Source organism: Idiotropiscis lumnitzeri, chromosome 5 (genome assembly GCF_059441095.1).
Source record: "Idiotropiscis lumnitzeri isolate Australia: NSW breed Sydney's pygmy pipehorse chromosome 5, RoL_Ilum_1.0, whole genome shotgun sequence".
NCBI classification, from domain to species: Eukaryota; Metazoa; Chordata; class Actinopteri; order Syngnathiformes; family Syngnathidae; genus Idiotropiscis; species Idiotropiscis lumnitzeri.
In genome coordinates, this window is record NC_142395.1 from 18636084 (window position 1) to 18649384 (window position 13301).

The window sequence follows — 13301 nt, forward strand, 5'->3', positions numbered from 1 at the left end:
CTATAAGGAGCTGACCTCTTTTGGTTTTAATTAAATTTATTACACAAACCCATGAAATGATCAGCCAAATAGAAAATGTTTCCGTTTCTTTATCAAGGCAGGACAACATGAATACGCACTCACGCCGATGACAGCATTGAATATACAGGCCGTCTCTCGACAAACTTGTGCAATGTAATGTAAAGTCAATGGAAGAAGAAAACAGACAAACACTTGCAAATGACTGTGATACAGAGCGGATTAACACAGATATTGAACTGTAAATGATATACAAGCGAGACGATACAGAATAACCCCGGTGAGGCAAGAACAATAAAAAACAAAAAAAACCAAAGTGACCTCAAGATTAACCTTTAAAGAGTTAATAAAGCAGCAATCTGCCAATCATCCTTCGTCCATACTGGTATTAAAATGAAGATTGCACATTTTGCAGGTGAAGAATCAGTTTTTAAACATGTCGCACAACAGTTTCTCCATAGGGGTGTTTCCAATGGTCCTGTGGAAGAACAGCAGCTCAATGCGCTCGGAATTCACAAAACGTAACGACGGCAGAAGAAGCAGCAGCTTTCCAAACCTAAAAAACAAAAAACACAAAAATTAGTCAATTTTTCCCTCACTTTTATGGCGTTTACATTTGTGTATTGGGATGTGGATTTATTTTCACATTTTCAACTTGTTTGTGCAGGTCAAATAAATGCTACGTGAGCAATCAAAGAAAAAAAATCATGCCTCAAATCATGATTATTTGCTGTATTGAATTTTACGAAATTTACTTAATTCCGTTCTCACTTTACAAAGAGAACATGTTTGTGTTGACATAGACAAGGAGCCAATTAAACAGCAGCTCTGAATATGAGCAATGATGAGACAAGAGCTTACCTGGCCGGTTGACCGGGGTAGTGAGAGCGGATATGTTGCCCCAGCATCACGTGCGACTGATCCTGAAGGTTTTCCACTTGTTCTGGATCTTTTAGGCCACGGGTCTCTGATGACAAGAAAAAGTAATGTGAGTCAGTAATAAAAAAAAATAAAATAAAAAAAAAAATCTTAAAATAACAACGTATCTATTTGCTTTTTGATACCTGCCAATTAATTAAAAAAGGTCATATAAAAAGTTCTAATATAATGTAAATATATATATATATATCAGTTTATTATTATTTAATGATTTAATGATTACATATTTTAAGTTTGTATTGTGAAAAGATAAAGATGTCCTTTATTAGTCCCACAATGGGGAAATTTGAATATATGAAAAGTTAAATTAAAATTATTTAATTTACCCCCTGAAGTTATCAAATGCGATTTAAAATTAGTTTTTGGCTTAAATAAACAATTGTGAATAACCTTTACACTGAGTAAAATTAATAAAAGTGTTTACTTTATGAATTATTCTTATTTGTGTTATTTTGAATATCACGTTCAGCAATTATAATGTGAAATTTTATTATTTAACTGAATAAAAAAACGGCTTTTTATAGCTACAGCTCTTACTTACCAGGTTTAAAAAGCACAATAGCCTTGAGGCAGGCGAACTCCGTGGGGTCGACGGCGAGGGCTTTAAAGCGGCTGAAGACCTCCTGCAGGAGTCTCAGGTCCAGGCTCGTGTAACTGGTCTTTCCCTGCATGCCTGGGCACAGGTCGGGCAGCGAGAGCAGCGGGCAGCTGTCCAGCGGTAGTGACCACTGGATTGCACACAACAGGAAGAGCTCGCTCCACGCCTCCTCAAGTAGGATCACCTGCAGGCACACCGAAAGGATGAAACCTACATCAACACTGTGATGTATCCTTCAGATGTTAGTTGCAAACTCGCCCGCATCGAATATTTAGCTGGTGAATCCTCGGCGTGAATGTGACTGAGCAAGAGGCGTGTGGGAAGTCTCACCTGGTCTCTGAAAGGAAGGTTGGAAAATACTGGCAGGTTCTTGGCCCACTTCACCGACATAAAGAGGAGCCTCGCTGAAGTCTCGTATACGTTTTCTGAGGTGGATGGGTAAAGCGCCATGTGGTACTCCGAAGACGCTCGCTCGGGCTCGTTGCTGGTCACATCGACGTTCTCGTCAACTACAATAGAGATGGAAATATTACATGGATGTCTTCTGCTGATGACGGTCGTGGAAGTGTGTTTTTAAATACTCACTTATGTTCATGTTACATGAGTAAAAAATGTCATGGGATTCTTCACTGGCCCTTTCATTATTAATGCTCACTATACTAAGATTGACACCCAGAAGACGACATATCATGAAACTATTAACGGATGCCAAAAATATCGCGCACACGGCTGCAGAGCCTTTTCTGACACGGGCAAAGTCACAGGCAAAAAGCGATACAATATGTCGGCGGTTTGTTTTCACCGAGTAGAGGAAGCATTTGCATTGAGTTGAAATATCAAACACGCCTGGATGTTCGGAATTGTCAATTGCCTGTGAAAAATACTTTCTATAAGGAATTCCATATGTGCAAAATCAACTTTTTTTTTTTCCCGGAGCACTTGCCCCTCAAAATGTCTATGCACGCCACTGAGAATAGGCTTCTTTGGCACACATAATGCGCCAAGTCACGATTTTAGCATGTTGATGTCTCACATGCACCTACCAATGAAGGAAGTAGAGAGTTTTGTTTTTTTCAAGATGGAAATACAGTCGTGTCTGCTGAACATGAAACTATTGAGGTTGATTGTAACGCCATGCTGTCGACAAAGTGTTGTCTAGCTTGAAAAAAATACAATTTCAAATTTCAGGAAAAATTTGGAGTTGCAGCAGGAGGGCCCTGATTTTATGTTATATTTAGAAACAATGTACATTCGAATTGTTACGTTGTACCATAACAGTATTACCCCATTCTACTTCCTGTAGCAAATATATCTAAAAGGAAAAGACTCCTCACCATCCTCAGGCTCCAGCTTGGCGCAGGTCTCGGCCGTCATGAGGCTGGCCATGAAGCGGTGATTGCTCTGCGGGCTGACACAGCGTTGGGGGGGCACAGACGAGGTAATGGCTCCGGACGAGGTGATGTGGGGCCATGTGATGACCGAGCCGCTCGAGGAGGACGAGGATGAAGTGGGCTCCCGTGTGGTGGCCAGGTGCTCCTTCTCATGGTCCACGTCGATGGAATCTAGACGCACTTGAGCTGTGCTGCGCGGCTGCCGCTCATTCTGCACAGCTATGAGTCACATGAAAACGGCAGAATGGAAGACTTGATTATCTTGCAATATGTCAATCATCTCGCAGTTCACTTTCACACACCCCTAAATCCTTCAAACGGAATGCTACACATTTACCATCTTTATTCATGCCCGCCTGCAGGCACTTCTTCAGCCGGCACGCCTGGCACTGGTTGCGATGAGCTTTGTCCACTGGACACATGCCTGTGCCCGCTTGACACCTGCGAACCAACAACCACATAAGCTTTACAAAGCAAGTGGAAAAACTGCATAAGTTTGAAGATAACTGATCGCTGATAACACACTCAGCACATTTTGGAGTGATTGTATAAAATAAAAAAAAATTCGGACTTTTGCCTGACAATGAGAAGTTTTAATGCAAGAATGTGTTAATTGATTTTTGGAGCTTGCAGTGGTGTATGTTTTGAATATTTCCATTGCCCAGTAGCCGATAATTATTGTAGATTATAAAAAAAAATGCATTAAGGACTGAATACATCAAAGTGTGTCATACAATTTATAATTTATCCCATAATCATTATAACATAATTTAACTCTATACATGAAATAGCTGACTGTCACTTGAACAAAACTAACTTCTTTTCAAATTTACGAACAATTCTAATTTGGTGATGTAATTGTCCTACCTGTAAATCAGTCTCCTCCTCACACTGCGTTTGAAAAAGCCACTGCAGCCGTTGCAGGCATAAATGCCGTAATGTTTTCCACTGCTGGTGTCTCCGCACACTTTGCAGACCAGCGCAGGGCTTAGGGCTTTGCCAGGGGCCGGACTCTTGGCTGAGTGTCAAACACAGCGGCACACACAGAAAAGTCGGTTAGTAGCATTCATTCAATGAATTGTGTCACACATGGCGGGGCTGCCATCTGTGTTGTGAGTTGGGTTTGTGTGAAGGTGGCAGTGTGACAAGACGCACAATATTGCAACAACTTTTAGAGTGAATCATTCTGAAATGTTTCCATACAATGAAATTAAATGAGCAATGATAATAATAAAGTTATCATTAGTCTTTTTTCCTAACAGCTAAAGGTCTATCCTTGAATTACACCTGTTGCTCCTGAAGCTGAAATTAGGCTCTCACCTCCTCTGCTGTCATCTGTCCCGCCGCTACCAGCCGAATCATTGGGTGAACAGGATGGCGCCATTGGTATCTTTGTCAGGTGATCCTCCATCATTTTCACAGAAAATGTATTTTTTTTTCAAAATGATGATTGAGAGAAGGGAACAAAAGCCCGCCCAATCCCGAAACAGTATCTGGTATCAACCAACACGGAGAAGCTTCAGAAAAAAAAGGGGGCCCGCTACAGCTCCCAATTGTGCAGATGGCAACCTGAGTCCCCTACAGAGCGTGTCAACTGGCTGTGGAGATGCAGACTCAAGCCCACTCTTGCTGCACAGGTTGTATGTCCTCCCAGCGACCATCCGGGTCCGTCAGTGTCTGTGGGTGCTCCTCGGTGGCACCTCCTCAAAAGGGAGCTGAGGGGGGGTGGGTGCTGGGGATTAGCCCCAAGTGCTGTGTAAGCAGCATGCTTATTTGTCATCCTCTTAATCTTTACTGTTCATCTAGTGGATCAATCAGTCACATTGCCCGAACGTTGGCGATGCTAAGTCTCATAAAATGTGATGACCTCTGGAAGAGTTGGAACTTTAAGTCTCATTTAAGTCCCATCAGTGCATCAGTCAACACCGCTATTCAGTCGCTGCTTTTGACAGGGGAGCTCACTTAATTATATTTGGGAATCTCTTCAATTTCAGTGAGACACGTCACATATTTAATCTGCGTGATTGCCTACCATTCTAAATGAATCCCAGTGTTTGCTCAGGAGCTGCCCATTAACTTCCATTTTCCTCTTTTGGGCAAAATGCATATCACCTGCTTGCCCCTAGCAGCAGGGTGGGGAGTTATAGGGGGACTAATAAAAATTCTAATAGCTGATGTGAATTTCTCTCATGGGATGCTTCATTTATGCAATCTAAAATTGGAATTATTGTGCATTCAGTGGAGAAAATGTGTATATGCGACTCCATCAGTAAAATTTTGGAGATCATGAAAAGAAACAAAAAGTAAAATGTTGACAATTGGGCAAAAGCTAAAAACTATTTCGGTGTCCATTTTTTATTCTGCTCATGCTAATTTGGGTTGTAGTTTGGTTTAAAAAAAAAACAATATTGAATTTAATCGATTTTCCTTTTCATAACCCGATATCGATTCATAAAACCATATATCGATACATTTAATAACGTCTTTTTCCCCATAAAGTTACATGACTACACGCCTCACACAAAGGTAGCGAATCAAATAAAATGGCGGAAGAGGTGAAGTGAGCATCAGCAAACATGAAAGCAGATGTATTCATTGTTTCGATCAGGTCATGTAAAATAAAACGTAATTGGCTTTAATTCTTAATGTAAATATTAATTTGCTTACTAATGCACATCATTGTTTCTGAGAATGCCATCCATTCAAAAGAAAAATTGGTTCTTGAATTGTATCAAAAATCAATTTGTGAATCGTGAATTGAAAATCGAATCAAATTGGGCCATTGTATATCAAATTAAGAGAGGTTCAAATGACAAAGACAATCATGATTGAAAATTTCATCCATCCTGGATGTACTATTCTAAATTACACTCATAATGGCAAGTCATTGCATTCCTTCCAGTACAATCTTGCCTAATATTATTGTTTCCCTTTTTTATGTCCTGTTCAAGATGATCCGGACTCACTTTGAATAGTTTACACCAAGTACAAAGATTGTCTCTCCTTGTACCACCATTATCACCACCAGCCCCCAACAACCAATTAAATCTCAACTTTTCATCTCTTGAAATCAGGCTGCTCCCTAAATTCCCTGGAGATAATAATCAATAACTGCCTGTGTGTGGTCACCACATTTGTTGACTTTCAAATTATTGATTGGCGCCGTTTCAATTCAGGTTTTCATTGACAGCAAAGCCCGTGACTATGATTGTTTAGAAACACCCGGAATTTGGGTGGATATGTCAAGTATATTATTAAAATGACTAAAAGTGCATTGCAGAGCAATTTTTTTGTCCGTGTTAGCTTGTTTCAAACGACACAACAACAAAGCCGAAATAAAATGGCAAAAACAAGGTGGAAAGCAGTTAAGTAGATTAAGGTTGGACCACATTTTGTCTGCCTGAACACCAGTCACAGTCAATAGAAGACGAGGGGGGGGGGGCAAGAGACACAATTAGCTCAAAAGATTAAAAGAGCAGTGAAGACACACTTCTTGAGGGCATCTATCGCCATATGGTGACTACTCTTTTCATCCTTGGCCGCCACACTGTTGACCTTTGTAAGATTTACCGGTTAATTAGTCCTCGGAGGTCAACATTCTAAAGACTTTCTGCTTGGATTCACCTAATCGCACACTGATTATGAAATCATTCCCGTTTTGAGGGGGACAAAAACATCTTTTTTTGCCCTACTCCTGTACAAACAGCTTCTATTTTGATTATTATTATTTTTTTTTTTAACTCATTCACTCCATAAGACGTATATATACATTTTCAAAACTGTAGTCCCTGCCTCCCGAAGACGTATTTATACGTCTTTGCATTTTTATTTTTTTGCCCCATGTTTTTATCTTTAGAACAATATCCTGTATGCCTTGCAAAATCAGTCAAAATCCAGAAAAAAACGCTATGATTGAGTTGTTTGCTCTCATGAAAACGGCTGGGATTGTATGAGTTAAATAGAAATAACTCTTCATTATTTCCTTTCCTTAAGATTCCACGCAAAAATTAATGCCTTTGTCCTTTGGGAATAAAAAAAAAAAAAGTTGAGATAATAAACAACAACAATCAGGAAAACTACAAAACAAAATCACAGTCTAACATTAACATATACACATAAATAGAAAAGGAGGCCATAATTTCTTCCAGCATTTTTCTAACATCAAAATCGAGTCTCTGGAGTTATGTATTATGCAGCAATAATTTACCTAATATTTACTGGCCATGCCTTTTAATATCCTACCCACGGGATCTCATGAATGATCAAAGAACTGCTTTATTATTCATTGAAATCACCTGTATTATCTTTTATGAGCTTTGTGATAATTTGTTTGAGGACATCAAATGGGAATCCATCGAATAATAATATGACACACATTGTGAGGACTACAATTCCCAAACACAACTATCCAACCTTCTCTTCTAAAATACATTTAAAATCAACCCCAAAGGCATGTATATTAAATCAATTGCCAAAGTGGAAAATGAAGGACATTTTCAATATAATTATAGTTCGTTTTAGTTAGTTTTATCAATGTAAACTATTTTTCAGATAGTTTTCGTATTTTTCAGAAGCATTTTAATTTTTTATTTTATTTTGTTAACGAATTTTTTTTTTCAATCTTAGTTTCAGTTATTTCGCTGGTTTTCGTGAACTAAAAAAAAAAAAATTATGGTTGAGAAGCACAGCTCCCGACAGCAGACATGAATACGGTCTCCATATTAACGATATAATGAGCTGGAGTTTTAGGTGAAGACATGCTTACATGAGCAGGCCATAGATTATTCCAAGACAAATAGATTAGCATGGGAGCAGTCTAATATTAGGATTCAAAGAATGATTAGAGGGTCTGTGTTATGTAATGATGAAGGTTTCATATCCGACTTTGAAAACAGCACCAACATACGTTGGCAGCAACTGTTCTGTCTGCCAACCCTGGAGCGTACCTTGTAACAAGTCATGTGGCGATGTTTTTTTTTCTGTACTTCTGAGACTTTGTGGTTGCAGAAGTGTTTTTGTGTTTAAAATGTATTTTTACTATCGTATTATTTGTATTATACTGAGGATTCATTTTTAATCATTGTTTTTTATTTTATAATTTATGTGTTGGAATGACCCGCTTGAAAATTATGATGCCTCTCAAGAGGATTATCCTTTAAAGCACAAGTGCGAACTCCGATCCTCGAGGGCCAGTATCTTGCATGTTTTAGATGTTTCTCTCCTCCAGCACACCTGATTCAAATGATCAAGATCGTTATCAGGCACCCGCAGAGCTTCTGGATGAGCTAATCATTTGAATTAGGTGGGAAACATCTAAAACATGCAGAATACCAACCCATGAGAACCGGAGTTTGACGCCCGTGCAAAGCAATAAACAATCAAACAAGCAAATGTTTCATATGGGAAATTCAAATAGCTGCTGTTAGGTTTCTAAAAAGTGGCGGTTCTAGAGGGGGCCAGATGGGACTAGGCCCTCTTAACTCTTGTATTTAGCCTTTTGTTCTGAGTGATCCCCAAGTCATGTTAAGTTTTTTGTTATTCTTTTATTCATCCGCCCCATTGCGTTTCCTAGAAAAAATGTTTATCAGCATTTTATGCAGAAAATTTTCAAAAATTCCAGGGCATTCCATTTACGTATATATGTCTTTTTGAGAAACTTTGTAGTGCATAAGAGTGTTGCCATGGATCATGGAGGGAATTCTAGGATGATTGTGTGGAGATGAAGGTGGGTGTTTAAATCTGATCTGTCCAGTGCTGACGACAGCATTGTGATAACATCCTCCCATCAGCTCTGTCTCGTGTGTGTGCGTATGAGTGTGTGCGTGTGTTATATAACACTATGATAAATCTTCCTTTGGGATCTGATTGTGGAAACAGAGCCTCTTACCTGTACGTCAGGTGTGTCTGACGGCAGATCAGATCAGTCCACTCAGTGCAAGTTGACATGAACAGACGCACCCACGCACTTTCACACATTTTTACATCTCCAGAGAGTGTGTATAAAACGATGTGTTTATGGGTCGTTGTAATCCCGTCCGCAGCCTACAGGTGGAGAGCCTCACATGGATTTAAACACTGACACACCTTCAAGTAGATACTTCGAAAAAAAAAAAAAAACTTCACCAGAGCATGTTTCATTTAATTTTAGGATTATTTAAAGCATGACAAGAGGGGAGCTAAAAAATGTCCCGTGTTGGGAAGGGAAATTAAACTCCCACATCCCCAAAAATGTTTCCATACAACAGACATAGAGACAGATGGATTGAACTATAATTTCTTTCGAATAGCATTGAAAATCGAACAATACAGAAAACTGAATGTTAAGAATGACAACGAAACATATTTGAAAAGAAGTGAGATGAAATAAAAATTGCATCAAATCCCACCCCATTAAAAATGCAACTTTGAAAAACAATTGAATAACATATGTTTGAGACATACCACTTGATCAAGCTAGTAACATTATCACTTGGTGTTCCAATAAATAATCTCATGTTTGCTTCATGATGACAACACAACAAAGTGAATTTCAGATAAAAAATAAATAAATAAATAAAATAAAATAGTCTACTTCCAAATTTGTATGTTTGGGGTTGTTTTTTTTTTTTTTCGTTTTTTTTATTAACGTGTATTGTACATACCTTTGCATATGTTGAGTAGTTGATGACTATAAAATGATGAATATTTTAGGGCACTGTAACGACAGATATGTCATTCAGTGTATCGTGATTGAAGCAGTTCAGCATCTTGCCGTTTGATACGTATAATCCCTGTAATGTCCCATGGCTCACTTTCAGCTCTGGGCCCATCGTTCATCGAGTGACCCACAATACTACCAGGGACCGCCATGTCTGAGTGTAAACTGTTGGCAGAGGAACCAGGCCTGCCTTTTGCGAGCCACTCTCCCTGTCCTGACCTAGATCTCTGACAGTGAACAGCTGCTTCCTAAAGGGACGTCGTGCTGCCATCAGCACAATAGCCAGGAGAGATAAACGTCAGATTGGACCTTATCTGAGCCTCTTGATGCAGCTCAATGCCCTGTGGTTTGTTTAGGCCATTCTTACACACTTGTTAGCCTACTACTGATGCTGTTGTGTTTTTTTTACGCTTCTCCTGCTTGTTATTCTAAAAGTGTGCAAATGGCTGTGTGTCTATACAGTCGCCTTGGTGCCCTGTGATTGGCTGGTGACCAGTACAGGGTACCCCAGTTTTTCTCCAAAGCTCCTCCATAACTCCAAAGAGGACTAATGCCATATAGAAAATAGGCAAATCTTCCGTGCACATTGTTGTATGCAAATTAATGTAAATAATAAATCTCTTCAGATACGCAAATGCATCCTTAACTTTTCATGAATTTCCGAGTACACCGCACACGTGTTACATCGTCTGAGTGGTTAAGATGTCAATCATCCTAAATCGGTTTAGGTAATCCTTTGAATGTCAAGTGTCGGCAAAGAGTAGGATTATGAGCGCTAGGTATGGTTATGTCTCTGCCAAGGAGATCATATTTAGGATTGTCTTTTTCTGTTTCTTTGTTGCATCTCCTTGATGGAATCACTAGTGGGAGCGAACCTTACACGGAGGAGCAACGACCAAGGAGCAAATAATGTCATTTAGATTATATTCTCGTTACTTAGTTTACAATTAAACAACCATTCCTTCTAACGACCAGGTCGAATTGACCATATACGGTAGTTTGGTCCAACAAAACCCCGCTGGATATTGTCCTCGATTAACAAGAATACAATAACCATTGAAAAAAAGATGATTCATAACCTTTTGTGACATGGAAATAATATATTCCCTGTGTTTAAACACATACCTCTCTACCTCATAGATGAGTAAAACAAACCAATTAACCACACGTCTGGCAGATGGCTATCAGTCCAAGACCTAAATTACCTCGACCAGCGCCACCACTGTTGCCGTGGCGGATTAGCACCCATGACTTTAGATTAGATTGGGGCCCCTGTGGAAATGCAGAGGAAGCAAGAAGATTATGACAAATGAGGTAACTCAAGTGAACCATGGTTACATTTCTGTAAGATATAGAAATGTGCTTTGATTTATTCAACAGATGGGAGCCTTTTTGGAAGCAGTATACTGCTTACTAGTGTGTCTTTCAGTAGTTTGCTATTAAGGGTTGGGGGGCCCTCTTCTGAAGCCACTGTGGTCAATTCTAAATGTTCAGATGAATGTGAAGGGGAGCATGCATCATGAGGAGGGCAGGTAAGTGAATGCCAAATTGTGAATTGACAATGCAATTTTTTTTTTTCAAAAATCCATTTTTTTTTTTTCCTAATTGAACAGTGTATGTACAGTATATGAGTTGAGGCAGTGTCTTCCACCCATTCTCTTCTTAACAATGAGAACCTCTTGGCTTCAGTAGTGCTCTAATACCCGTCCACCTGCCTGCCTCCGCCCCCCACCTCACCCTCTGGCTCATCTACTGACTGCTGACACAGCCATTACTCACCAGTTTAAAGCAGCTCTTTGGCTGTGCAGCTCAGCCGCTTCGTTAAGGTTTTTTGGGGAGGGGTTGAGTGCAAAGGGTCAGGCCAGTGGGCATCTGGGATTACCACCAGCCCACCATCTGCCATTGACATAATAATAATAATAATCATCATCAGAGTGAGGAAATCAATTGCCTGAGTAAATATCATACCCGTTTAAAGACAGGTTTCGCCTTAAATGTTTGTACACTCAATTATAGATGATCAATGAGGTTAATGTATCAAACATCTTTTTACTGGCCAGTACTAAACGGTGAAGAAGCCAGAGATTTACTGTAGCAGGTCCACAGGCAGACATTTTTACAGCAAATGCAAAAACATTACTGTAGATTTGACTTTGACTGAATTATTTAATATCATGACAGATGGATTATATTCCAAAATATTCCAATAATGATCCAGACAGTGATGAAATTTAACTTTTCCATAACAATTTTTGAGCCACCAAAAAACTCTGTTATTAAATTATATATATATATATATATATATATATATATATATATATAATATATAATATGATTAATATAATATAATATATTGTATTATATATCAGCATTTTTTCATCATAAATATACTGCAACATGATATATAATACTTGTTGATGTAAGATCCCAGGGGGATAATCCTCCTCAAATGAATAAAACCATATAAGATTACATTTCATTAGTTAGGCTTTAAATAGTGTTTCATCATTCATGCTAGACTAACCAATATGATCCAAAATGGTCAGATGCGCTTTAGCAGGCAGATGCTGCCTCATATGAGTCAGGACTAATTGAAACAGATGCTCTGCGTGGGCACACTTTTCCCGCTTTTTTTTTTTCTTTTACATGTGCATCACACTGTTAAATAATCGGCTCAACCATAATTACAATAGTATTCACATCCTCCATCCATCCTTTTATCTTCCCGCATTCAAATCTCCAACCGTCGTAATCTCGGACAAAAAAAAAAAAAATCTATTAATTTCCACGTAGTAGCCTTCTATGACAAAAAAAAAATTATTGCGTGCTTTAAAACAATCTGCTAACAGACAGCATCTCCTCCAAAGCACCAAGCCAATATGGCTTCCCAAAGTCAGATAGATGGAGAGCCGGCGACCCGTCCGAGGTCATTGCAGTGCAGGTCATTTATTGTTTGGCTGTGGAGTGTAATGCTCCTCAGAGGCGTCAGTGAGGGATTAGCAAGTAGCGGCACATGTCAGGGAGTGAGAGTGTGTGCGACAGACCCCTCGTCATCGAGCTCAGAACTGGTGACACACGTCCAAGCACGCCTTGCTTATCGCAGCCGTGGCACACAGCAGACAGATTATGTTTCCACACGGGCACATGAAATGCTCACCTGTGAACATGTGATGGCAATTGTGATTACATAGCAAACAACGTTGACGCTAATCACAGTGCCGTTTTTGAAACCTACTTTCGTTTCTTTATTTTTTTTAATGTTTTTAAAGTCTTCTGTCAATGTGTTTAAATGTTCTCAGTGTACGCTCTTTTAGTAAGTTTGATAGGCTACTTTTATTTCTCTGCATTGCTTCTGAAGGTCGTTAGTTTGTAAAATTAGTTTGTAGTTTGCTTTTATTTACTGTCTTTGCTTGTGTGAAGCACATTGAGTTGCCGGGTGCATGGAATGTGCGTTGCCCTTGTGATATGTAAAAAGGAAAATATGAGAAATGAGAGATTTCAATGTACTCATCCACTCATACTACCTCCCCATTATGTTCTTATTTCCTCCCATGAGAGGTAAAGTCATTTACAGTTTCTTAAACCAATCTAAAGAATACAATGGGGTGTGTAGTTTTTATTCTGATCCATTCTTAACTAAAAAAAGACAAGTTTAATT

At 39.1% G+C, this 13301-nt stretch overlaps 1 protein-coding gene across 1 annotated transcript; it reads right to left on the bottom strand.

The window, feature by feature from the left end:
* Positions 1–73: 73 nt before the first annotated feature.
* Positions 74–4610, bottom strand: nr2e3 (nuclear receptor subfamily 2, group E, member 3). The gene is made up of 8 exons (XM_088296283.1): positions 4267–4610; positions 3814–3964; positions 3284–3387; positions 2890–3165; positions 1886–2064; positions 1499–1739; positions 880–985; positions 74–574 (listed from the first exon to the last, which is right to left on the bottom strand). Exons 1-8 carry the CDS (start codon positions 4358–4360, stop codon positions 442–444), a joined length of 1284 nt encoding a protein of 427 aa, XP_088152409.1. The 5' UTR covers positions 4361–4610; the 3' UTR covers positions 74–441.
* Positions 4611–13301: the final 8691 nt, after the last annotated feature.